Source organism: Lampris incognitus, chromosome 8 (assembly GCF_029633865.1).
Source record: "Lampris incognitus isolate fLamInc1 chromosome 8, fLamInc1.hap2, whole genome shotgun sequence".
Lineage (NCBI taxonomy): Eukaryota > Metazoa > Chordata > Actinopteri > Lampriformes > Lampridae > Lampris > Lampris incognitus.
In genome coordinates, this window is record NC_079218.1 from 20794989 (window position 1) to 20819390 (window position 24402).

The window sequence follows — 24402 nt, forward strand, 5'->3', positions numbered from 1 at the left end:
CTACCCAGAGGCAAACACAAGATAAAATGCTCAGCATTCTTTTCTGTTAGAAACTAGCAAGAGGGATGTATATTTTCAATGTCTTTTGACAAGTGAAAGGAAAGCTCATGGCTTTAGGTGAAACAGCTGAGTGCTTTTGGAGTTCATATATACTATGTTTGATTCCATATTCCACTAAAGGGCATTCTACATTACAACAAATACAGACGCACCCATACATTTACTGCATTTACTGCATTATGTAGTTGGCGGAACTATATATATATATATATATATATATATATATATATATATATATATATATATATATATATATATATATACACACACACACACACACACACATATATGAGATGTGTGTGTACATTAACAACATTTAACAGCATTCAATTCAAATTACCATCGTTTTTCCTAGTGTCTTTAACAGCCTGGACACACACACACACACACACACACACACACACACACACACACACACACACACACACACACACACACACACACACACACACACACACACACACACACACGTTCAGGTGGAGAAGTCTCATAGAATGGCTCAGCCTAAATATATGTGTATGACATTTCTGTCCAGTTTCCAAAGATGCATGAAATTTGTCAGGCCATAAAATTTCAGCCTGTGCTAAGAGCACCCTGCAGAGTCCAGAAAAAAAAAGAACTACCCTGACATTTATAGAGGCACTAAGGGCATAGAGCTGTGATGTTAATCAGAGGAAACTGTAGTATTTTGGGATTTAAAGTAAGTGTTTGGTACAGCAGTGGGACATGTCTGACACATCTGTAGAAAATCTGCTTGTCTACGAGAGACAAAAGAAAATGCACCATGGGTTTTAAGTGTTATGGCACAGACACTACACTAAGTGTATGTGTGTCTTTAGAAGAACAGACGAGGACGAGACTCCTCCTGCTCCTGGCTGCATACTCTTGAAATTTTAGATCACTGCTTTTATTCTTATCTGGCCAATTATCCAATCTGGTTGCATCACTCCGCAGAGGCAGTTGGATCATGCAGGGATGGCGTGCTTTAACCTTGTCATCTTGGGCTGGGATGAGACAGCAGGCAAGCAGCGACATTAGCTTTTGTTTACATTTAGCCATGTGAAAGAGTTTTTTAATTTGAAGATCATGTCTAACTCTTTGCCCTGTTATATGAAGAAACTGTTAAATTCACAGTTGAGCCAGATCCCTTCAAATGGTAAATGTGAAACCGTATGCTTGGTTAACAAACAAGTGAACACAAAAAGGACACAATACAATTGGGATGGATCGAAAATCCTTTTCTTGCCACTCTTGTGACAGTAATAACATTCACAGTGGTGATAGCATTTATAACAGTGTTGCTGAATTGACCTTGAGTGTGGACTCCTTGGTGCTGAGCTCCTGTTTAAGCTGGCTTATTTGCAAGGCTGAGGTCTCTTGCATGTTGTCCAGACTGGCCTGCAGTCTCTGCACATCCTCTGCCAACTGCAGCACCTCCTGCTCTTTGGCACTCAGCTCCACCTCCAGATTGGAGCGTGATAGCACTTCCAAGGCTTGCTCCTGTGGATGGCAAGGATGCATCTCTTATCATCTGCCATGGCTGAAACTACCTAAATGAAATTTGGCAGTCTGCACTTTGTCCTTATACTCAGTCTTATCACAGAGATAAAAAAAACAAAACAATTTCTTGTCCCCATACGAATGGTGCTCCCTTCATTGCTGAGTGTTTTGTGACACTGGATAATAATGGAAGGTCTGAGTCAGTGTCCTCAAGCAGACCTGTTGGTTGAAGAACTGCGGTCAACATACCATATCTGGAGCATTTTGGATCTGAGTAGCCAGCTGTAGGGAGTTGTTAGCAGATGTTAGCTGTTCCCGCAGAGCCTCGATCTCCTGTTCTGCTGCATCTGCTCTCTTTTGACAAAGGAATAGAAAAGGAGACCCCGGTCAGTTTCATTCTCTCATAGCTGCCTTACATATAAATTATATTTGAGGCAGGAAACTGGCTTTTTCCCCTGTCTATCATTTATAGTGGCTGATACACCACAGTATTCACCATTTCAGGACTCATCCTCTGTTTTGATAGTCAAATAAATTGTCAGAATGGAACTGGACTTGCAATAAGTTATTGAATAACCTGGCACATTGGCTGGTAGAGGAGGCACAGTGACCAACCACAGCCAAAATGTACCAGCATGTGGATAATTTTACAACTGGATGTACGGCGTTCTCTGGTGCAAACACTCAGAAACACAGATTGCTGTGAATCTTGGGAACCATTAAACATTCCCATCGCACTCCATCGATCCATTGTCTACGATACCCACTTAATCCAATTCAGGGTCACCCGGACCTGGAGCCTATCCCAGAATGCAATGGACAGAAGGCAGAGAGACAACCTGGACAGGGTGCCTGTACTTTTCTGAGCACCAATTTATACATGGGAAAGTCTAATCAAACCTCCCTTTTAACGTTAATGATAAAGGATTTGAAAAGGTTAGCTGACACCCAGCAAGTGCATCCTGACCTTAAGTTTGAAGACCACTGATCAAAGGGAACCTGTTGGATTCTATATAAATCTGGTTGGCAAAATGTTAGAGAACCCAGAAACTGGAGTAAGGATTTACAGTAAGTGTACTGGGATGAGTAACTACTGGCTTACAAGCTACATCCGGCCCTCACCTACATTAAATCTTCCTCAAATTCAATTTCTTTCCTGTAAATGCAAGCACCTCTACCAGTTTTAACTGTAGCTCTAGAAACGTATTTTAAATGTTCAAGAACGTAGCAAACAATTGTCAGACTGGGAAATTTGAGCTTTTTTGAATCTGCACAGATAACGAATACTGAAGTCCTTGAAGGAGACTCTCTAGAAAAAGAAAGCAGGCTTTACCCAGGCTCACAAAGTAGACAGGATGAACATGCTTGCTTTTGATGCTGCAACCTCAAATGGAGTAGAGGAGATCGCAATTGGACAAAGGTTTTTTTGTTTTGTTTTGGATTTCTCCCTCTTTTTCTCCCCAATTGTATCCGGCCAATTACCCCACTCTTCCGAGCTGTCCCGGTCGTTCCTCCACCCCCTCTGCCGATCCGGGGAGGGCTGCAGACTACCACATGCCTCCTCCGATACATGTGGAGTTGCCAGCCACTTCTTTTCCCCTGACAGTGAGGAGTTTCGCCAGGGTGACGTAGCACGTGGGAGGATCACGCTTTTCCCCCCAGTTCCCCCTCCCCCCCGAACAGGCGCCCCGACCGAGGAGAGGAGGTGCTAGTGCAGTGACTAGGACACATATCCACATTGGCTTCCCACCCACAGACACGACCAATTGTGTCTATAGGGACGCCCAACCAAGCTGGAGGTAACACGGGGATTCGAACCAGCGATCTCCGTGTTGGTAGGCAACAGAATAGACCGCTATGCTAGCCAGATAAATAAAATGTCCCTCAAATTCTAACACACTTGCACTTGTTTTGTTGTTCATTATCAAAAAAGGCCATGTCATGTGTTGAATAATTGTCTGTTTTGTCTTGGAATAACTTGTCACTCCTATTCATACTAATACACAATGTTCTCTATGTACACAATATTCTCTCATTCACTACAACATGAAGCGAAAGGGCGCAGTACATCATAGTGCTTTATTACGTGTGCAAACAGCCAGCTTTCAGATGAATCCCTTTTCATCTTTATGGAATTATGAAAATGCAACATTTGTCACACTGTTCACTTATTCAGTATGTGGGAAGTAATAAGGGCATAGTTTATTAGAATGTACATATGATACAATTTAAATTAGTTTCCCATGATTAAATCTTTCTCGTGGTTTATTTTTCATCTTGCAAATAAAGCTATGAAGATAGAATATATTAAAATAATGTTACCCTATATCTGTCTTGTTTGAAAGGGTTTTTTGTGTAAAATATTGTAGGATTCCCACAGCGAATTTCTAAATCTTTTAATGTGCAATGCTTCATTATTTATACAACTGCTGTTAGGTACTAAAGTATAGCATGGATCCTCAGCGCTACAAGCAACAACTTAACACCAACTATGATGATGATATGACATTATGACGGATGAGAGACTATGCAGTTTCCGAGGGTGGAATAGAGAAAAGTGAGCAGAGATAAATCAGTGGGGCCTTGCTTCCTGGAATAAAAATCCCATTAATTTTTTCCATAGACATCGTCGTGTGACTGGCCATTGGCGCATTTCTAACACTTGGATGGTTGTGAAACTCTCCTGGTTGAATCATTAGTATGAACAATTAGCGACTGCGCTGAAAAACATTCTGGTTCCTTGAAAAAAAAAGTCCTAGAAAAAAAAAAGGTACCATTGTGTAGTATACATGACAACTTTAGGACATAAGTCAGCTACAAGTGGCAACGTGCATTTGTTTAGAGACATCCGATCACAGCTTAAAATTCTCTTGCCCGCGCTGGTGAAGCTTTGCAGCTAGCTAAATTGTTTGGATATGTTAATTCATCGGTAATTCTGATCAATTCAGCAACAAGAACTATGGTGAATCGCTTTGTTCCTGACTGCCGCCAAAAGTAAAACTTCCAACACGTAGAGTGAGTGGGAAAAACTCTTCCAGCAACCAATGGCTCCACCTGCTTCTCTAATCTATAGCCGATAGAGCGAATAGCATATGGACTGAAATGGAATTATTAAGGACTTTGTTGGGTTCATTTCAGGACAGTTCCATACTGCCCCCACACTGCAAAGCAAGTAACGACAACAGACTATTGGCAATGAAATGTCTGCAAATATTCATCAATGCATTGACACATGGCAGAGGGTTCATTTGGTAAAGATGTATCTTGCTGTCTTTTTTTTTTAATTTTTTGGATTTTTCCCCCCTTTTCTCGCCTATTGCACTTGGCCAATTACCCCACTCGCTGCTCCACCCTCTTTGCCGATCCGGGGGAGGGCTGCAGACTACCACATGCCTCCTCCGATACATGTGGAGTCGCCAACGACTTCTTTTCACATGACAGTGAGGAGTTTCACCAGGGGGACGTAGTGTATGGGAGGATCACACTATTCCCCCCAGTTCCCCCTTCTCCCTGAACTGGGGGACTGACCAGAGGAGGACCTAGTGCAGCGACCAGGACACATACCCACATCCGGCTTCCCACCCGCAGATACAGCAAATTGTGTATGTAGGGACGCCCGACCAAGCCAGAGGTGACATGGGGATTCGAACTGGCGATCACCATGTTGGTAGGCAATGGAATAGACCACCACGCTATCTGGATGCTCATCTTGCTGTCTTTTGAAGCCATCCCTTGCTCTCTCGGTGCAGTTGCCAATGTTCACATTCCCACACACAAACACACATGCAAATGGATGCAAACACATGTAGTGTGTCACAGTGGAGTACCACGTGTGTGACAATGAGGTGGGGTGTGATGTGAAGCGCTGTACAATACAAAACAAAATTTTTTCCTCCCTATCAGGGCAATCGGACACGCTGGCATGCTGTATAACACATAACATATATACAATTAGCATTACATTTCAATTCAAAAGAAATCACCATCCACATAGAGCACCACTGACAGACAAGACATAATTAAAGGGCTTAGTTTGACCGTATAACAGGCCTACATCCGAGTGAAAAAGACAAAAACAAAACTGTCGTATTTAGCAAACGGATTGCAGAGGAAATAAATTACTTCCAGTAATGATTACTTTTACAGGCAGGTATAACATAGCGCTGCCCTGATGACCGGCATCTGATGAGGAGAAACAACCGATGCCTTGACAGCTATAAGCAGGTGATGAAGGGCGAAAGATTTGTGTGAAAGCTGATGAGACGATGACTTTGTGCGTGTATGGGTGCATACGTGAGTGTAAATGTGTTTACAAGGATGAAAGGACGACATGTCATAGAGTACAAATGCTTTTTTTTCATTGTCTATTTTTAAACAGTAACCTTTAAATTCAATGTTATGAGTGTGTGACAGCAGAAATGCTCATACGTGCATCTCCCTACTGCGGGGCTATTAAAACTATCTTATATGAAAGTTATGCTTTTATTTTATCTTGCACACTGACAAGGGGGGGGGGCGTTTAGATATACAGTTTTAAGATAAGCTTTTTTTTTTTAGTCTTCGTCAATGTCATAGTGAGTCACAAAGGAGGCTACAATAGGTGAGCTTATAAGCAGTGCTGTAAAAATTATCCTCGAGTGAAAAAGAGAACAAAGATGGGATTCAAAACTTGGTGCTGTGGGTGTAAACAACTGCCGTTCATATGTTTACCGAAATAAGTTACTGTCTGTTGATGCTGAACGCGACGCTAAATGTTGAGGCAATGCAAATCAGTGAGAAGTCAATGGAAAGAGGCAGTGTGGTGCCACAATTTGCTGCTTTGCACCTGGCTACACAAAACGGTTGTTCTCTGGAGCTGAAAAATGTTCAACCTGAGTGAAGGCTTCACTTGTAGCAGAGAAGCAATAACCAATCAGGTTAAAGGTGGCTAATAAAAAGACAATCCTGGGTGTTTGGGTGGCGCGGCGGTCTATTCCGGTGCCTATCAACACGAGGATCGTCTGTTCAAATCTCCATGTTACTTCCGGCTTGGTCAGGCACCCTACAGACACAATTGGCCGTGTCTGCAGGTGGGAAGCCGGATGTGGGTATGTGACCTGATCGCTACACTAGCGCATCCTTTGGTCAGTTGGGACGAGGGGGGAGGGGGAACTGGGGGGAATAGCATGATACTCCCACGTGCTACGTCCCCCTGGCAAAACTCCTCACTGTCAGGTGAAAAGAAGCAGCTGGTGACTCCATATCTATTGGAGGAGGCATGTGGTAGTCTGCAGCCCTCCCCGGATTGGCAGAGGGGGTGGAGCAGCAACTGGGACAGCTTGGAAGAGTGGGGTTATTGGCCGGATACAAATGGGGAGAAAAAGGGTGAAGAATAAAAAAAATAAAAGACATTCCCACTTCTCGAGTCAATGTCATCCGGTTGAGATGGGAGACAAAATTGTTGTTGTATGCTATATGATAATGTGCTACTGGGACCAAAATACGAAACAACAGGCGTGGAAGGTCATTGAGGAGGTTCGAGTTCTTGGTAAGTTCCACATGTTCACTGTGAAAGTTTTAACTTGCAGTTGTTATGCCAGCCATAAGAAAAGATCAATACGTGCATAACATTATGTATGTCTTCACTGGGAGAGAAGGTAGCATGCTAGCAAACTGCTAGAATGCTGCCATATTAATGTTCGGGTTATTGTCATGCTATTCATGTGCTTTTCAATTTATATGTGCAAACAGAGAGACGCCACATTTGGCATCACGTTCAGTGTGAGCACACTATTAGGTCTAAACTTAACTTTTGTGCTAATGGCAGGTGGCTGTTGAACGGATCATGTGGGCCACAGTGGCTGAGAGACATTGGAGAGACCATACAGTGTTTGACTGTTATGAAAGCTTTAAGAGTAATGAGCACTCAGAATGTAGAACAATTATCTTCATTTGCATGTTTGAGTGCTTTTAAGTAGAATTACAATGTTAGGTTAAGCAGTATAGACCAGCAGAGAGGTTGTTGGGTAGTACAGGGACTCACCTGATTGGCTCTCTCCAACTCTGACATCATCACCTTAATCTCATCTGCCCTGGACAGGATGAAAATAGTAGAAAATTAAATATATAAAATGGAAAAAACTTTTTAATTATTACTACATATATATGCAAAATACCACAATGTTTGAATAGCTTACAAAACACTATTACATCCACTTTAGAGTATAAAAACACACACACACACACGCACATACACACGCATCCTTGCACGTATGTACGTACGCAGACACACACGCACGCACGCACTGTAATGAATGTGAAGCAATATTGTTACTGAGTCCAAGCAAGTAGGGAGTTGGTGAATTTGCATTACGTACACTTAAGTCTACATACTTTCCAGATCAGTAAAAAAGCACCTCCTGTATTTGTATATTATTTTCTATAGAAAGGCCACTCCTTGAGTTCTCTCATCCCAATGCAAGGACCTGATCTCTTTTTAAGCTATTGGCACTGCCCGTTAAAACAATTTCAACTTTTGCTGAGGTGCCCAGCTCATCAATGTCACTTCTAGTTACATCATAAGAATGAGGAGGGGTGGGACCAGAAAGGCAAGGGATGCTAGCAGAGATGAGACATGAAGACAAACAATAGAAAATGAGTCAATAGATAGACAGATAGACAGACAGAGCCAGCACTAACAACTGTCATTAGTACTGTCAACGCAGGGTCTTTGGCACATATAAATCCAACATTTCATTAGCTGCAGCTATGTTTATCCTGCTATGCTTACATCACAGAGTATGTGTACCAACACCAGCATGACATGTTTTTAACCTTTAGATGGTTTTCAGCCTGTAGATGTCAGCAAACTCACTAAAATGATCGAGGGTTTAGTTACTCGTTAAGTAAAATGTATCAGGTTTATTGAGTTTCAAAGGGTTGGCTTGTGGTTCTTTGTAGCTTATCAATTATAACACTGTAAGAGTTAGTTTATTCCCAGTGGGATCAAATGTGTGCATTCATGGCATTGTTAAGTACTTTGTATAGGCACCTAGTAAATTCTATATATTTCATTAAAAACAATAGTTTGCCAGCCCAATACTATAGCAATGCTGACCAATGGGGCTACTCATTTTGGCTAAAATATGGAGGGCTATCTTTTGGTTTGGTCCAACTCACACAGTTACAGTGGATTCCTCACAATGTTACAAGTAAGTCAGGTCAAGTTTAATTGTATAACCCAAAATCACAAGGTAGTCCCGCAGGGCTTTGGTTGTAGTCGTCTATTTTTTCATCACATCAGAATAAAAACCCAAGAGCCAGATCCAATTCAAAGTAAAAGAAGCTTTTTTTTTTCATATGAACCGGCCAGTAGATAGCAGGCGCATTAACAATGTGTACTTGTGCCTAGCTAATGCAGCCCAAATACCATGGAATTTGATAGTTCAATCAAGGTACACAGATGCAATGAATTATTAAATACCTCTGGATTTGCCCGGATTTGGGAATTAGTGAGGGAAGAGAGATTGTGCCTGAGGGAGGGGTAGAGGAGATGGTTGGGAAGGGATGGTGGAGTGGTACCAAACATCCAATCCCCTGATGAGCGTGATCGCCAAATGAAACTCAATTACACCAGAGACAGGATCAAGTAGGAATAGATCATGGCTCAATTAAAACTGTATTTAAATTTTAGCCATCCATCCCTGATGCTCTTATCTTGAGACCATATGAAAACAGCCAGAGGCTGACATGGAATAGAATATGTCAGTTATGGATGTACATAATCTTTTGGGTTATCTAGAACAGATAGCGATTACCCCGTTTCATCATAACTTTGTATTATATAGGTTTTGACCAGTGATGGTGTGCAAATCGTCGTCCTAAATGTCCTCACCACCCTGATGCTATCTGAGATTATTTACTGCCAATTTAATGACTGCACATAATACCCAAATTGGTGGATTAAGGCAATAGCAATTCCAATGTTTCATGAGAAAGTACAGACTCTCATACATTAGTGCACATGCCCGAGCTTACAGAATCCATTCACTGTACCAAACACACATGACCTGGTATACAGAGAGACTAAACTTCAGTATGTGTTCAAGTGAGATGGCATACATGTTTGTGTGCTCAATTTTGACACTAGCTAGACCAGAAGGTGGCCTCTTAGCACAAGGTGTTTTCTGTACAAACCCTAAGACAGTCCCAGTGAGAAACATACTCTTTTTTTAAGTAATCAAGCGGAGGGAGTCACACACTAATAAATGCCCACATGCAAACACCCCAAACACAAAGGTGTATTTCATTGAATAATTTTTACCGATCTTGCAGACAGAGCATTTCATTGCCATGCCAGCAACTACTGCTATTGCGCTGTGCTGTTATTATGCATTAACAAATAAACTTTAATATTATTTGACACATGCGTGCACATACGCACACATACACACACATGCATGCACAAACACACACACATGCATGCAGACACACGCGCATGCACGCACACACGCAAATGAAAAGCTCTAATATCACATTTCCTGCACAGTTGCTTGGCTGGACAGTGTATGGATCTTTTGTTGCAGAGGGGAAAAGAGAAAGAAACAGATGTAGCTTTCAGCCTTTCCGCACATGGGTGGTCAGGGCTTCACTGTCGAACTGTCGTCTTGGGAACTAGAATTCTGTGGAAATATTAATAGACTCTCCTAGACTCTCTTAGGAAGACATCTGCTAAACCCATCTTCAAGATCACTCAAACGCTGAACTATAGAGATGTACTGTAGTTGGCTGAATACTAAATTTGATGGGTTCTAAACCAAACATTTTATAAAGACTTTGGCCTTAAATCATTGAAGAAGCTATAATTCAGTATCTTACAATGCATTCACCCAGCCATAAAAAAATTCTAGCCCTAAGCTAGTTTTATATTTAAAGGACCCAAGGTACATACTACACGAAGACCATATGTGCAAGACGTACCTCAGTCTCAACTGTTCCAAAGTGACCTTGACCTTAAATCAAACCCAACACGACCTCTTCCTTTTCCTTAACTGCTGTCATCTTTGCCATAACCCTGACAGACTGACCCCTGGACTCCGACTAGGATCTACCCACCGTCGGTAACACTCCGTTGCTCTTCCCTATCTCCTGTGGCCCCCTAACCGCAGCTTCCTGGACCACAGGGCTAACCCCACATTTCATTTAAGCACGTTAGCTTTTAATTCTGTTCAGCCCTTCTTCTTTCCACCTTCTTTTTCTATCTTTCTCCACCTCTTTCCTCTCATCACTCTTTTACTCTCTGCAGACTCTTTTCCAGGGAAGCAGTTTTGGCGTTCCTCCACTTTGTTCTTCCTGCTTCCTCTCTCCCATCCCTCTCCTGTGAATTTATCTGACCTTTCTGTGACTGAAGAAGTAAAATGTCCTGCAAGGTTTAAAGGCACTCTTCCCCCCTGTTTGCCAATGTGTGGACAAAAAAACAAAAGGCCAGCAAACACTGTGGTGACCATTATTCCTTCTTTCTACGCTGTCACCACATTTTATCACCACATACACTGAAACACACATGCAAACGGGCATATTTATGTCTAATTACATCTAATTCTAGTAAGTAAGGGACCAAAAACACGAAGTAATTATTGAGCTGAAGCTTAATCATACATGGACAAGGATTAGCTATAGCCCCTAAAATTACCCGGGAAATGGGGGTATCCGGGTGGCATGGCGGTCTATTCCACTGTCTACCAACACGGGGATCACCGGTTCGAATCCCCGTGTTGCCTCCAGCTTAGTCGGGTGTCCCCACAGATAAAATTGGCCGTGTCTGCGGATGGGAACCTGAATGTGGGTATGTGTCCTGGTCGCTGCACTAGCGCCTCCTCTGGTCTGTCAGGGCGCCTGTTCGGGGGGGGAATAGCATGATCCTCCCACGTGCTACGTCCCCCTGGCGAAACTCCTCACTGTCAGGTGAAAAGGAGTGGCTGGCGACGCAACATGTATTGGAGGAGGCATGTGGTAGTCGGCAAACTGAAATAGGGCACATTTCTTGTCTTGCCAATGTAATTCAATGGTTTCAGCGGTGTAACGCAGACCGTAGAGTGCATAAGGTTTCTGTCCTTTTAATTTTGGCACCAAAAAGGTGCCAAAGAACACTTGTAAAACCACTGGTGCCGTCGCGCTCCTTTGTGTGATTAGTCAAAAGTGGAATAAATGCCACATAGTTCATAGTTCAATATTAGTTTTGCATTTGGGAGACAGTAGGATATTTTACAATTACATACATTGATGTATCTGTGTATTTGGAATTGGCTCTCCACCACCTAATCCACTAAAGCCAAACAAATCACAGAAAGACTGGCACATATTAGAATTAAACCTCAATCTTGGCCGTCCCTTTAACAAGCTGCCAAAAAAAAGGGTCTACAAAGGGCCTCATTTATCAAGCTGAATATGAACACTTTTCTCTGCACATCGTTCCCATAGACGTTTACACATAGAAGTGTGGTATTCATGAAGGTTTTCAGGGGTCAGAATGGTTTGAGAAAATGTTTGTATCTTACAAGTAATCCGCAGAATGCATTAAGTTATACAAATGGAAACGTCTAAATTTCCAAGTATTATCTACTTATTCATATATGTAAATTGTCGAGGCAGGCTAGAATAGACTTCACAAAAAGTGTCATTTTGTGTATCCTCCTAAGTACTACACACTCGAACCTGTCGATGCATCCACTGCACGTTGTCCGTCTTAGGAGAGAGATCCCTCCTCTGTTGCTCTCCATGAGGTTTCTTCTTATTTTTTCTCCATGTTAAAGGGTTGGTTTTTTTTAGGCAGTTGTTCCTTATCCGATGAGAGGGTCTAAGGACAGGATGTTGTATTGCTGTTAAGCCCACTGAGGCAAATTTGTAATTTGTGATGCTGGGCTATACAAAAAAATTGATTTGATTTGATGCAGAAGTGCTGTTCAGCATAGAGGACCCACTACTACTGTAGCTCATCATCATAACAAACATGGCAACCTTCTGCCATCATCAAATAGGCAAAAGGCTCACACCACAAGGGGAATAAAGTAAAAGCTTAAAAAGCTAGAGAGAGAGACATACATTGGAGTTGCGGCAAACTTTACAACTGGAGAAGAGCTGTTTAACTTAGGTTTAATTTTTAATTTGCTTATTTTACTTTGCACTTGAATTTGGAATGTGTGCGATGGCGACTCATGCCATGGTGTACTCGCACATTTTCTGCCCTTCTAGAGAATGCACACAACTATAGATCACCCGATTCAGTCCACCAGCCATCCATCATGGCTCTGCATACTGCTCCAATGCTGTGTGGGGTCCCTCAAAGGGTTATAGGGCCCCGGGGGTGCCCACACTTCAGATCTGGTGCCCCCTCATAGTTTTTTGTTGTGTTGCTGTCTTGACTTTCTCTGGTTTAAATTCCCCTTTTTTTTTTTGCATTACCAGCTCTGCAGACTGTGACCTACCTGTCCCCACCAAGTTTTGCTAGCTGTATCATATTATGCAATATGTATCTTCTGCTATTTACAGCTGCATGTGTCTTTGTGTCGGTCCCTCCCTCTTTCTGCTCATTTCTGATAAGGGGTTTGTATCCCAAACATCAGTGATTACAAAACATATTTAATAGTATAAATATTTTTCCAAACCTCAAGCCAACGAGTGCCACACTTGTTAATTTGAAACTCAAAGTCCTGTCAGTACATAGTGTTTACCCGGTGATTACAGCACTTCATACACTGCCATGTTCCATTTGTGCAATAAAAAAATGCAAGCATCCATTGTCTTCACAGATGACAAGATGCAAAACTGCATCCATGAAGGCTCCCATCTACCTGGGAACTTGCTTCTCATATTTTCCACTGTCACATGACTCAAACATATACAAGCACACACACACACACACACACACACACACACACACACACACACACACACACACACACACACACACACACACACACACACACACACACACACACACACACACACACACACACACGGTACAGTGACAGTCTAGCTGTAGGTTACCCTGAGGTAAACAGGCACTTATACAGATGGAGTCACAAATCTTCCTTTCCAAATTGGTGGCAAAAGATGAGCGCTTGGAAAATTGGAAATTGAGAAATTATTCATTGGCACACCTCTCCCAAGTGAGGCCTCAGGTCTTTCATTTGGGTGGATGGCGGTTATAATTATGTCTCTTCGAGTAGCCTGGGTGGCAGAAAGGGAAAGGCCGGGAAAAAAAAAACAAGAGAGAGAGAGACAGACAGACAGAGAGACAGAAACAGAGAGAGACAGAGAGAGAGAGAGAAACAGAGAGAGAGAAACAGAGAGAGTGAGAAAGAGAGAGATGCCCCTCGGCACCAAATGTAGGGAAAGCAAAGGGAAGCGCCAGACAATATTCCAAGGTGTAACAAATACACAGATATCATCGAAACAGCAGATTGTGCGACACTAACAGACAAGAAACAGTAGATTTACGACATGGGGGCAAGACACAGACAGAGAAGCACAAACAAGCCCCCCACCCCCCCAAAAAAGAAAATGATGTTGAATTACTTTTGGTATGGACACCTCTTTTTCTTCTTAACTCAACTTTATATACCAGCATCATACCTCTTGTGTAGTTAAAGATGCAATCCAGAAAATCTTTTTTTTTTATTTAACTTATTGACACCAGTGGTGCTATGTGGTATTTGCAGTGGTTATTGCGCAACCCAAATCCCAGAGATCCAATGAAAATTTAACAGTCGCAAGAGTTATTATGTCAGCCAGCACAATGCCCACCAATAAACGAACAAAACATGGTCGAACATGGGTTTTAGCTGCTGCTGTTGTGATATCTGTCGGTAAAGGTCATCGATGAGCTTGGTATGCCATACCTGACTGAAAGCGACAACAGCTTTACTTCTTCTTTAACCCAGCTTATTTGCCTTTATCTTGGAAAAGTCTTACTCCACAGTGACCATTAATGTGAGCAACTACAAAAGTGCTCATGGTTTGGCTATTGATGGATTAGCAATTGTCTTAAATATGAGAGTTGTAGAATGATACGGTGTTTGGGTGTGTCTCTGTGCTTGTCAATGATCTCTGGGCAACAGCCAAATAAAGAGAGAGAGAGAGAGAGAGAGAGAGAGAGAGAGAGAGAGAGAGAGAGAGAGAGAGAGAGAGAGAGAGAGAGAGAGAGAGAGAGAGAGAGAGAGAGAGAGAGAGAGAGAGGGAGAGAGAGAGAGAGGGAGGGAGAGAGCGAGAGAGAGAGAGAGAGAGAGAGAGAGAGAGAGAGAGAGAGAGAGAGAGAGCGAGAGAGACTGTTTACAAAGGCATGTGTGTGAGAGATACAGTATACTCTGTTTGACATAGGAATATAACTTACTTTGTTGTTGACTCTTTGTCAGACTTGCTCTTCAGGTCCAAAACCTCTGTCTGAGTTGTCTTGAAGGCTGCAAGATGAATTGTATTGTTTAGATATAGGAACGCCAGTGTGTTTGCATATAACTAAAATGAATCATGGGGAGGCAGCTTTTAGGTGCAGGACCCAAAGGTTGAAATTCTCAAGTAGAAAGTTGCCCAGTTTGTGCAATATTTGTACATAAATATATTAGATTATAATTATATTCAAATATTAATTACATAGGAACACACCAAAGACAATGTTCTATCAACTGGTTACATTGACAGTCTTGCTTTTCAAAATGAGTTAAATTATTCTTTTATCTTTTCCTAGGTTTATCTGTGCATGTTTGTCTTGTGTAAAATGCAATCCATTGCATTTTTTGGGGGGGGATTTCCCCCTCTTTATCTCCTCAATTGTACTTGGCCAATTACCCCGCTTTTCCAAGCCATCCCAGTCACTAGTTCACCCCCTCTGCCAATCCAGAGAGGGCTGCAGACTACCACATGCCTCCTCTGATACATGTGGAGTTGCCAGTCGCTTTTTTTCACTTCACAGTGAGGAGTTTCGCCAGGGGGACGTAGCGTGTGGGAAGATCACACTATTCCCCCCAGTTCCCCCACGCCAAAAGGCACCCCAACCGACCAGGGGAGGCGCTAGTGCAGCGACCAGGACACATACTCACATCCAGCTTCCCACACGCAGACACCACCAATTGTGTCTGTAGGGACACCCTACCAAGCCGGAGGCAACACGGGGATTTGAACCGGTGAGCCCTGTATTAGTAGGCAACAGAATAGACCGCTACACTACCCAGACGCCCCTAATGCATTGCATTTTAAACATATATAATGTGCTAAAAGTAAACTAAAGTTTGATTTGAAACTAAATAAAGTCTGACTGACTCCTCTTCCTCTTCCCGCTACCATCCAATGTGGCTAGATGGCCACTTGAGTTGGCTAACTAATCTAGCTATGACAGAGCATCACACTTTGCCAGTTTAGTGGCATGGAAAGGACAATGAGCCTGCATGGGGGGACAGCACTGATTGACTGTGACAGGCTGCGCTTGGCCTTCATGCGGGCAGCAGGTCATGCCTGATGACAACAATGAATCAGACACTTGCTAGGCCAGCACTAGCACGATGCCTGTCAGAGAGTGAGATGGAAAGAGTGTGGGCGTTAGACATCCATGGTGGCCCCAAAGCCCAGAGATCAGCAGTAAAACAGAATTGAGTTGTCACTGTAATAACGCCTGGGCCATATTTTGGTTATGTTTCCGATATCTAAAATCTTTAGGTTTTTGTGTTCTGCACTGTACAGTACAGTACAGTGCAGAAAAATGCCTATCATTATCTGAAACTCTACTCCCATGTCAACTTAGATACTGTTGAATATTTTAGATATTTAGGTTGTCCTGTGGTGCTTTTACTCCTGGCATACACAATGGACCCAAGACACATTTAGGATAGATTGAGATCCAACTACCAAAACCACCTTCAGAAGTGTTCAGGGATGTGTTTTAAACACCTTTTAATAATGTGTACAGGGAGTTGTGATTTCTATCCATATTCAGCATATTTTTATTCACAGTTGCTGGCGTGTCTATTCAAACTCAGGTGGGTAAGCAATGAGGAACTAAACAGCGGTAGTTCATTGAAAAATAGAAAATTTTTTCCTGCATCGACAAAGTCCTTTGAACTGTAAGTGGCACTGAGAACTGAGACGTGAACAACTCTTCAGCCATTTCAAAAGCTGAGGAAAAAGGACACTGTAAATGCACATTAATGTCAATCATGTAATCATGGTACCAAATTCCTTGTATTTGCAAATGACCAGTTTCGCGTGATGGATTGAGATTGGATTGTGGACAAAGGGTTTTGATATGGTTTTGAGAGTCAAAAGGCAGAAGTCCTTGATTTTGGCTCTGTTTGTAGTGGTAGCTGAATCTCTTTTAAGAAAGCACTTAATTAAATGTTTTCATGCATGTTAACGACTGAAAACAACGACTGATTTCGTATGCACGGCAATCTGCATATGAAACTGATGGTTGATTTCAGCCGTTATGCCACTGTATTGTTTATAAGGGTGGGGTTACCTGCAGTCAGCTGAGACTGAAGAAGTCAATTATGCCCCTTTTCCACTACATGGTACCGGCTCAACTCGACTCGACTAGACTTGCAGAGTGTCGTTTTCCATTACCGTAACAGTACCCCCTCAGTGTAGCTGGTCTGCATTGATTTTGGTACCCGCTCCAGTTTTTTTTGGAATCTCGACAAAGGCGGTACCAGAAAAGTGGTAACAGTTACAAAAATGCCGGTACCTTCCAGTAATGGAAAACGAAAAAGTCGAGTCGAGTTGCCGGTACCATGTAGTGGAAAAAGGGGCATTAGATGAGTGATGAAACGTTTCTCCCACAAACGTTGTGTCCAGATGAAGTGATTCAACTTTCTGGGATATCTGAATATGGTTTAAACTTTGAAGATGAAATACATTGTTGGATTTTCTTTTACCGTTTATCTGCAGGGGCTGGGCTTCGGTGTCTGGCTCCTCCATATTTGATTCAGCCAAGTCCTGCTGTTCACCGTCCTCACTATGAATAGAATGACATAATTGGTTTCATTAGCAATGGCTAATGAAGACAGAGGTCAGTCGTTCTGCTTTGCCAGAAAAACCATTAGCTATAACTTTTAATTATTCCTAGCTATTCATTATTTGGCATTTATCCACCTATCCAGAAATATGTATGGCTGCTGAATGTAATCTGCATTTATTATCAATGTATTGCATTGTCCCACTGCTTTCTGTGTGAGATCACATCTAAGGTGAAAAAGTCTCACTAAGACCAGGGAAAAAATTATTTATAAACTTCAGTGATTCTGATTTTCCAAGGAATTATCTGATAAAGTTGGTGTCAAGGAAAGATGTTGACATTTACCTACCTTTATAATGAACTGATACCATTTTGAAATTGATTGGTTTACTTAGATAAGATTAATATTTGTACATTTTCATTGCCATTATATATAGGCATATCATAGCCACAAAAACACAAATAACAGTACAAACAGTAAGTAAATCTGTGTGTGAGTGCGTGTGTGTGCATGTGTGTGATTGATTGATTGATTGATTGATTGATTGATTGATTGATTGATTGATTGATTGATTGACTGGTTCATTGAGATGTGATCATTAACACCACATTGGCTGTATAACCTGAAACCTAAAAGTACTGATTAAACATTAGCTATCTTCACCACCAAATCTGTGGTTTAAACTTATCACCCTGTCTGACTGTTTGCTAAACTGGTGCTCAGCAGTATCAAATGGAGTCCTTAATTTAAGGGAACAGTGGACGGAGAAAGACAACAGCAGGTGTCTGACATGTCGACCCAGGCAAACACCTTAGTCTACCTAAAGGGTGGACTGGTTTTGTTCTGACCTGGCACGACCTGCTGGTAGAACTTTCTTTCACCACATGCGATACTGGACATTGGCAGAATTTTATGGCCTGTATCGTAGCACTGTGCGATATGACCAAAATCTCATATTTACAATTTTCTACAATTTCATTTAGCTGACGCTTTTATCCAAAGCGACGTATATCTGAGAGTTAATATAACACAAGCAAGGATCTAGTCAAGAGGTGACAACGCAAGTGTCAAAAAACTAGGTTCAAGTCCAACAGGACATAGGTGTCAACAGGCAGTGCAAAAGGCAATGCATAGGGTGCACAGAGCAAATTTTTTTTCTTTTTTAATACTGTCAGGTGTGAAGGTGTTCGAGAAAGCTGGGTCTTTAGCTTCTTCTTAAAGATGGCGAGGGACTCAGTGGATCGAATGGAGTTTGGCAACTCGTTCCACCACCGGGGAACTACAGAAGAGAAGCGTCTGGCTAGTGACTTAGGGCCCCGTTGTGGTGGAAGTGCCAGGCGCCTTTCATTGGCAGAGCATAGTGAGCGGGACTGAGTGTAGACCTGAATGAGGGAGTCCAGGTAGGTCGGAGCCATTTTAGTTGCTGTTAACACATCCTGATATAGGTCATTTCATATCCCCATAACAACACATATCACGATATAGCATATTTTGTGTAAATTCAATGTATAAATATTTTCTGGTCTGTGTGCCCCCAGCATGTGCACACGCTATGTGTGTATGTGTGTGTGTGTGTGTGTGTGTGTGTGTGTGTGTGTGTGTGTGTGTGTGTGTGTGTGTGTGTGTGGAGGAGCAGCCCCGCCATCGCTGAACCACAGAAAGCAGAGTGACCATAAAAGACAGCAAAACGCAGTAGAAAATCTCACACTGAGCTGAGATGAAATGAGTGCACATAAATTAGGTGAATAACATAAATAAACATAGGCTCTACTGCATTTTGCTGTCATTTTTGGTCGCGTTGGTTCCTAGTCTTCTCTCCTCTCTGTTTCCGCCCCTCCACACACGGAGTTCTGCAGAGAGGAGGCGAGACAGATAGTGGTGGAGAGTTGGAGAGTCAACGACAACTACACTAGTTATGTTACTACTACATAAGTGCAATAAAAGCTTCACAAGTAAAAAGCCAATAAGAGTAATTTATTAATGTTATCCACACAAAAGATGGGCAGATTCCAAATGATGAGAAACATTGTAGAGTGTGATTTGCAGCACAATGAAACAAACGATAGAGCATAATATGAAACGATAGACGTTTTTCTATTGCCACACGATATACATATATCATCATATCATACAGTCCCAATGTATCGATTCAAACAATCCCTGTGAGGTTTATGCTTTTTTCAATTTGATTTTGAGATACTTTATTGATCCCCATAGGGAAATTACACTCTGCATTTAACCCATCCTAGCTGTGTAGCCAGGAGCAGTGGGAAGCTGCTGTGCAGCACCCGGGGACCAACTCCAGTTCTTCTTTCCATTGCCTTGGTCAGGGACACAGACAGGAGTATTAACACAAACATGCATGTCTTCTTGATGGTGGGGGAAATCGGAGATCCCTGAGAAAACCCACCGCAGACACGGGGAGAACAATGCAAACTCCACACAGAGGACGACCTGGGATGACCCCCAACGTTGGACAACCCTGGGGTTTGAACCCAGGACCTTCTTGCTGTGAGGCGACAGTGCTAACCACTGGGCCACCGTGTCACTCTAATGTGCTATGACGTTGCAACAGCTCTGTCTTTGTTGGGAATTCATTTCACTCAGGAAATAAAGTTGGTGAAATGGCTTGCCCTAAAATGGGGTCTTCCATGCTCTCCCCTAAACCCCCCTAATTTGCTGGCCTTCCTTTAACATCTTATATAAACTATTCAAGTTAACACAGATTGAAAATCATTAGATTTTCATCCCAGACAAACACACAGCCTAGTCCATCCACACTAGTCCCTCTTGACTTTAAAGGGCAGATGACAGATTTGAGGGCCTCCAATTTTTATCAACCTTACTTGTCCCACCTTTCAACTTCAAAAGGTGACAACAACAAAAAAAGGCACATTACCAAAAGCAGCCGTTGGGAAAGGCCTACTCTCCTTTATACATTAGCTCTGACTAGCCCTACATTGGCTGTTTGCCCGGTTCACTACACACCTCCTCTTGACCCCCTCATACCTTTGCTCTCACACCCCTCCTCTAAAATGCTATTTTTAGCATCTGCTGAACCAGTACAATAATCAGAGGAAGCAGAATGGGGTTATGGCCACATTGCAGCAGAATACCAAAAACAAAAAAACAGGAGACGGGCGAAAGTGGGAAGAGCACTGATGTCTGCAACCAGTCACAGCTTACATAATAGGAGAGACATAGCAAATGTCTCGAGTGGCAAGCTGGCAGCCAGTATCATTAGAAGAGCTTAGCCAGGGTATTAACATCATACAAGGGCTTTTAGTGCCAAATAAACAACGGTAAATTAAAGGTATTACCAGTCAATGAGATCGTCAGTGGGTATGTAGTGGGCATGTAGTATGTGGATTTTGTGTGTGCCGTCTCAGAGAATGGGAGCTGTAAAAGCCCGTGGGTAACAGCTGTGTGGGCTGCATGACAAGCCCTCAATATTAATGTTACATTAATAGCATCATGATCATAATGTCACAGATGCTCCGCACCTCAGTCAGTTTACAATAAGTAATATGTTGTAATGCGTATAAGACAGCTATTATCATTTCAGGTGGGAAATGAGTTGGTAGTTTCCCAATGCCAGTCAGGGTCAGACGTTTGTGCCACTGTCAGTCTCACACCCACTGCACAAAAAATCATCCAGATTTGTCCAAATATGAGTCTTAGATATCAAAAGTGTTGTTAACCCTGTTGATGCCACAGACTGGAGATGGATAATTGCAACAAGAGCTCGAATCAAACCACTTCAAGTTAAATGTAATACTCAAGGTTCCATCCATTATCCAAGCCGCTTATCCCAATCGGGGTCATGGAATGCTGGAGCCTATCCCAGCAGTCATTGGGCGGCAGGCAGGGAGAAACCTTGGACAGGCCGCCAGGCCATCACAGGGACGACACACATAAACACATTCACACCTAGGGACAATTTTAGTACGGCCGATTCACCTGACATACATGTCTTCGAACTGTGGGAGGAAACCAGAGCACCCTGAGGAAACCAACACAAACATGGGAAGAACATGCAAACTCCACACAGAGGACGACCCGGGATGACCCCCAAGGCTGGGCAACCCCGGGGTTCAAACCCAGGACCTTCTTGCTGTGAGGCGACCACGCTAACCACTGCGCCACCGTGCTGCCCATACGCAAGGTTTTTTTTTTTTTTGCAAACTCAGATTTCTAAACCAGACACAAGAAGCACAGATATAATCGTTCCAGTTAAGATAACGAAAAAACAAAATTCCATTTTCAAATTCAACTTGTAAAACTCTGGCAGCTGAGGTCAAGGTTTCACACCGCTACAAGCCAGAGTGGTTTCTCCTCCTCTTGCCACTGAAGGGATTTGACATGCAATGCTCAGTTGAATTGTTGTCAGTACCATGGACCAAGAGCTTCTACTGTACGAAACAAAATGTGTCTTGTGTATTAATTGTATTAATCTGCACTATTATCCTGTGTGTAATCATTTAGTGCCTCATTGAGTAGTTACTGTAAATCTGTTACTGCAGTCTACTCAGTCCATTTGGCACACATTGCATGTCTATGGAAGAGGGAATCCTCCTCTGTCACACTTGCTTCCTGAGGTTTCTCAATTTTTATTCCCACGATAAGGTTTTTTTCTGTGGCATCTTTCCTCATTTGAATCGAGGGTTTAAGTACAGGTGGCATCGTACATCGTACAGAAGGTTATTACGATTGTTAATCCCCTTGAGACTAAATTATGATTCAGGGCTATACAAATAAATCTCACTTGACTACTTTTCATGATAAAAGGATGAATAAATGGCCCGGCATTGTGGTGAGCTAAGCGTCAATGCTCTCTTCATAGGAAAACAATGGCTCCGCCAGCGATGCGCCATTTTGCCGGTTGTCATGTGAAATGGCCTTAACTCCCTGGGTTTAGCGATATGGCTTGGCCCTAGACAGAAGGGATACCTTCAAGGTGATGAATACATTTTTAAAATGTATTCTTATTTACACTGGCATGTAAGGCTGATGTGCAGCTAAAGCGGGGATACCATGCTGTCTCATTTAAGTTAGTCAACAGTAAGGGTAGAGCATATTGGATTATTTGTAATGTGTAAAAAAAAACATTAACAGAGGGTTATAAAAGTCAAAACAAAGCGCAAGAATGGGTTGTAGAAAAAGTGACTGCATTCTTCAAGTTGGCAAGTCCAATGCCAGTTGATAAGGACAAATCAAATAACTGTAATTCGAAATGGACTTAAAGAACTCCCTGAGATGTCAGCAAGCATAAAATCAAGGGTAGTGATAAAAGGCTTAGGTTTGGCAATAGTCTCAATTAATTAGCCTGTGGAGATGATTATCAGGTAGTTTGTACACGGGAGTTGTCAGTGTGCAGACATTTTCCAGCGAAGGTGCCAACAACTTAACTTGCTTTTTATGGTAGACCGACGTTTGCTTGTAGCTGATGGGCGGTGGGCCAACAACAATAGCAGCAGAGAGAGAAAGCTCTTACCTCTTCTCCTCTGTGTGGTTGTTGTGGACTTTGTTGCTCTCCTCGCTCTCTTCTGTCACCCCCTCCTTCTCGCCCTCCTGCTTTCCCTTTTGGCTTGCTTGCGTCTCCTCTTGCCCCAGGTCCTTGGCCTGCTGTTTCAAGGTCTTCTCATACTCCTGGATCTGCTCTTTTAGCGCCTTAATTGTCATTTCTGAGAAGAGAGCGATGGCAAGACATATGGATGTGGTAAAAATTTGAAACTCAATTCATCATGTTGCAGGTGGACCACAGGACCTATATAGTAGATGCTTATAAATAATTCAGCCTTCGCTGGAATTCTGCATCAAATGAAAACTGGGCCAATTTATGAAGCGCATCAAGTCCCAATGACCTATAACAACATCGCCATATTCTGTGAACTAAAATGTGATCAGGCAAAAACGCTGTTGTTTCCCAGTAGCTTCGGATAAACAAGAAATCCTCAAGTGAAAAAAATTATGGTTGAAAAACTTTCACTGTAGGTTTGCCATTTGCCATTAAAAGGAAGTAATAACTGCATTTGGAACAACTCGCTAGGGAGAGACTGCACCAGGAATCAACTGCAAAATAATGAGAAACAGACATGGTGGCAGTCTTCAATTTAAGATGCTGGCAAATTAACAAGATAATGAAAATTCCTGCTTTACTTTCATTTTGTAATGTTTAGTTAACTGCGAGCAGGTCCATCCAGTCAGCAGAAAACCATCTAACAAGCAAACGGCTCCAGGGAGATCAGCCAAACGTGATGATGTTAATCCCTTGAAAAAGTTCTGGTGGACGCAGCACTAAAAAGTGTGATAAGTCTAAGGTTGGTAGCAGGATATAAGTCGAATCTGTACTGCGTTGTCAAATTGCATGTTTTAGAGTACTTTCTTCTGTAGATTGAAGGCTTCCACTCTGTTTACTCCAATACATTTGAGTCTAACGATGTTTTGTTAATCTCTATCAAAATTCCCAACCAGACAAACCAAAGTGGTGAGGGTGAAATGGTTATATGGCATGTACTGTGCCAACAATCCCCTTCGGAGAAAGACCAGAAAGGATTTTCCGGGGTCTAAAATTCTGTTTCACGCCAGTCCATTCAACTCTTGGTATCAGGAAGTTGACTAGGAGTGTGACTGACCTGAGCTATATTGTACAACCTTCAAGCGTCTTGCTGACGTTGTTGTTGACCTGTGCTTTTTGGCAAGTAATACGTTTCTGTGATCTTATCAGTTTTTGTTCTGTGACTTTTGTTCTGTGCCTTTTCACTTGTGGATTTTGTGCCTGAATGTCAAACAACAAGACAAGGTCAAAACCTAGTATATGGCTGGACAGTGTGTGGTTAATGTTCAAAATTGTGGCCAGGTT

The 24402-nt window shown here is 42.4% G+C and overlaps 1 protein-coding gene across 1 annotated transcript in view; it reads right to left on the bottom strand.

The window, feature by feature from the left end:
- Positions 1 to 24402, bottom strand: part of cux1a (cut-like homeobox 1a) — a 185378-nt gene that overhangs the window by 41686 nt on the left and 119290 nt on the right. Inside the window, exons 6-11 of the mRNA XM_056284797.1 lie at positions 23035 to 23224; positions 17460 to 17539; positions 14930 to 14996; positions 7583 to 7631; positions 1810 to 1914; positions 1372 to 1560 (exon numbers count right to left, since the gene is read on the bottom strand). Of these exons, the coding sequence (XP_056140772.1) occupies positions 1372 to 1560; positions 1810 to 1914; positions 7583 to 7631; positions 14930 to 14996; positions 17460 to 17539; positions 23035 to 23224 (680 nt within the window). The remainder of the gene's footprint in view (positions 1 to 1371; positions 1561 to 1809; positions 1915 to 7582; positions 7632 to 14929; positions 14997 to 17459; positions 17540 to 23034; positions 23225 to 24402) is intronic.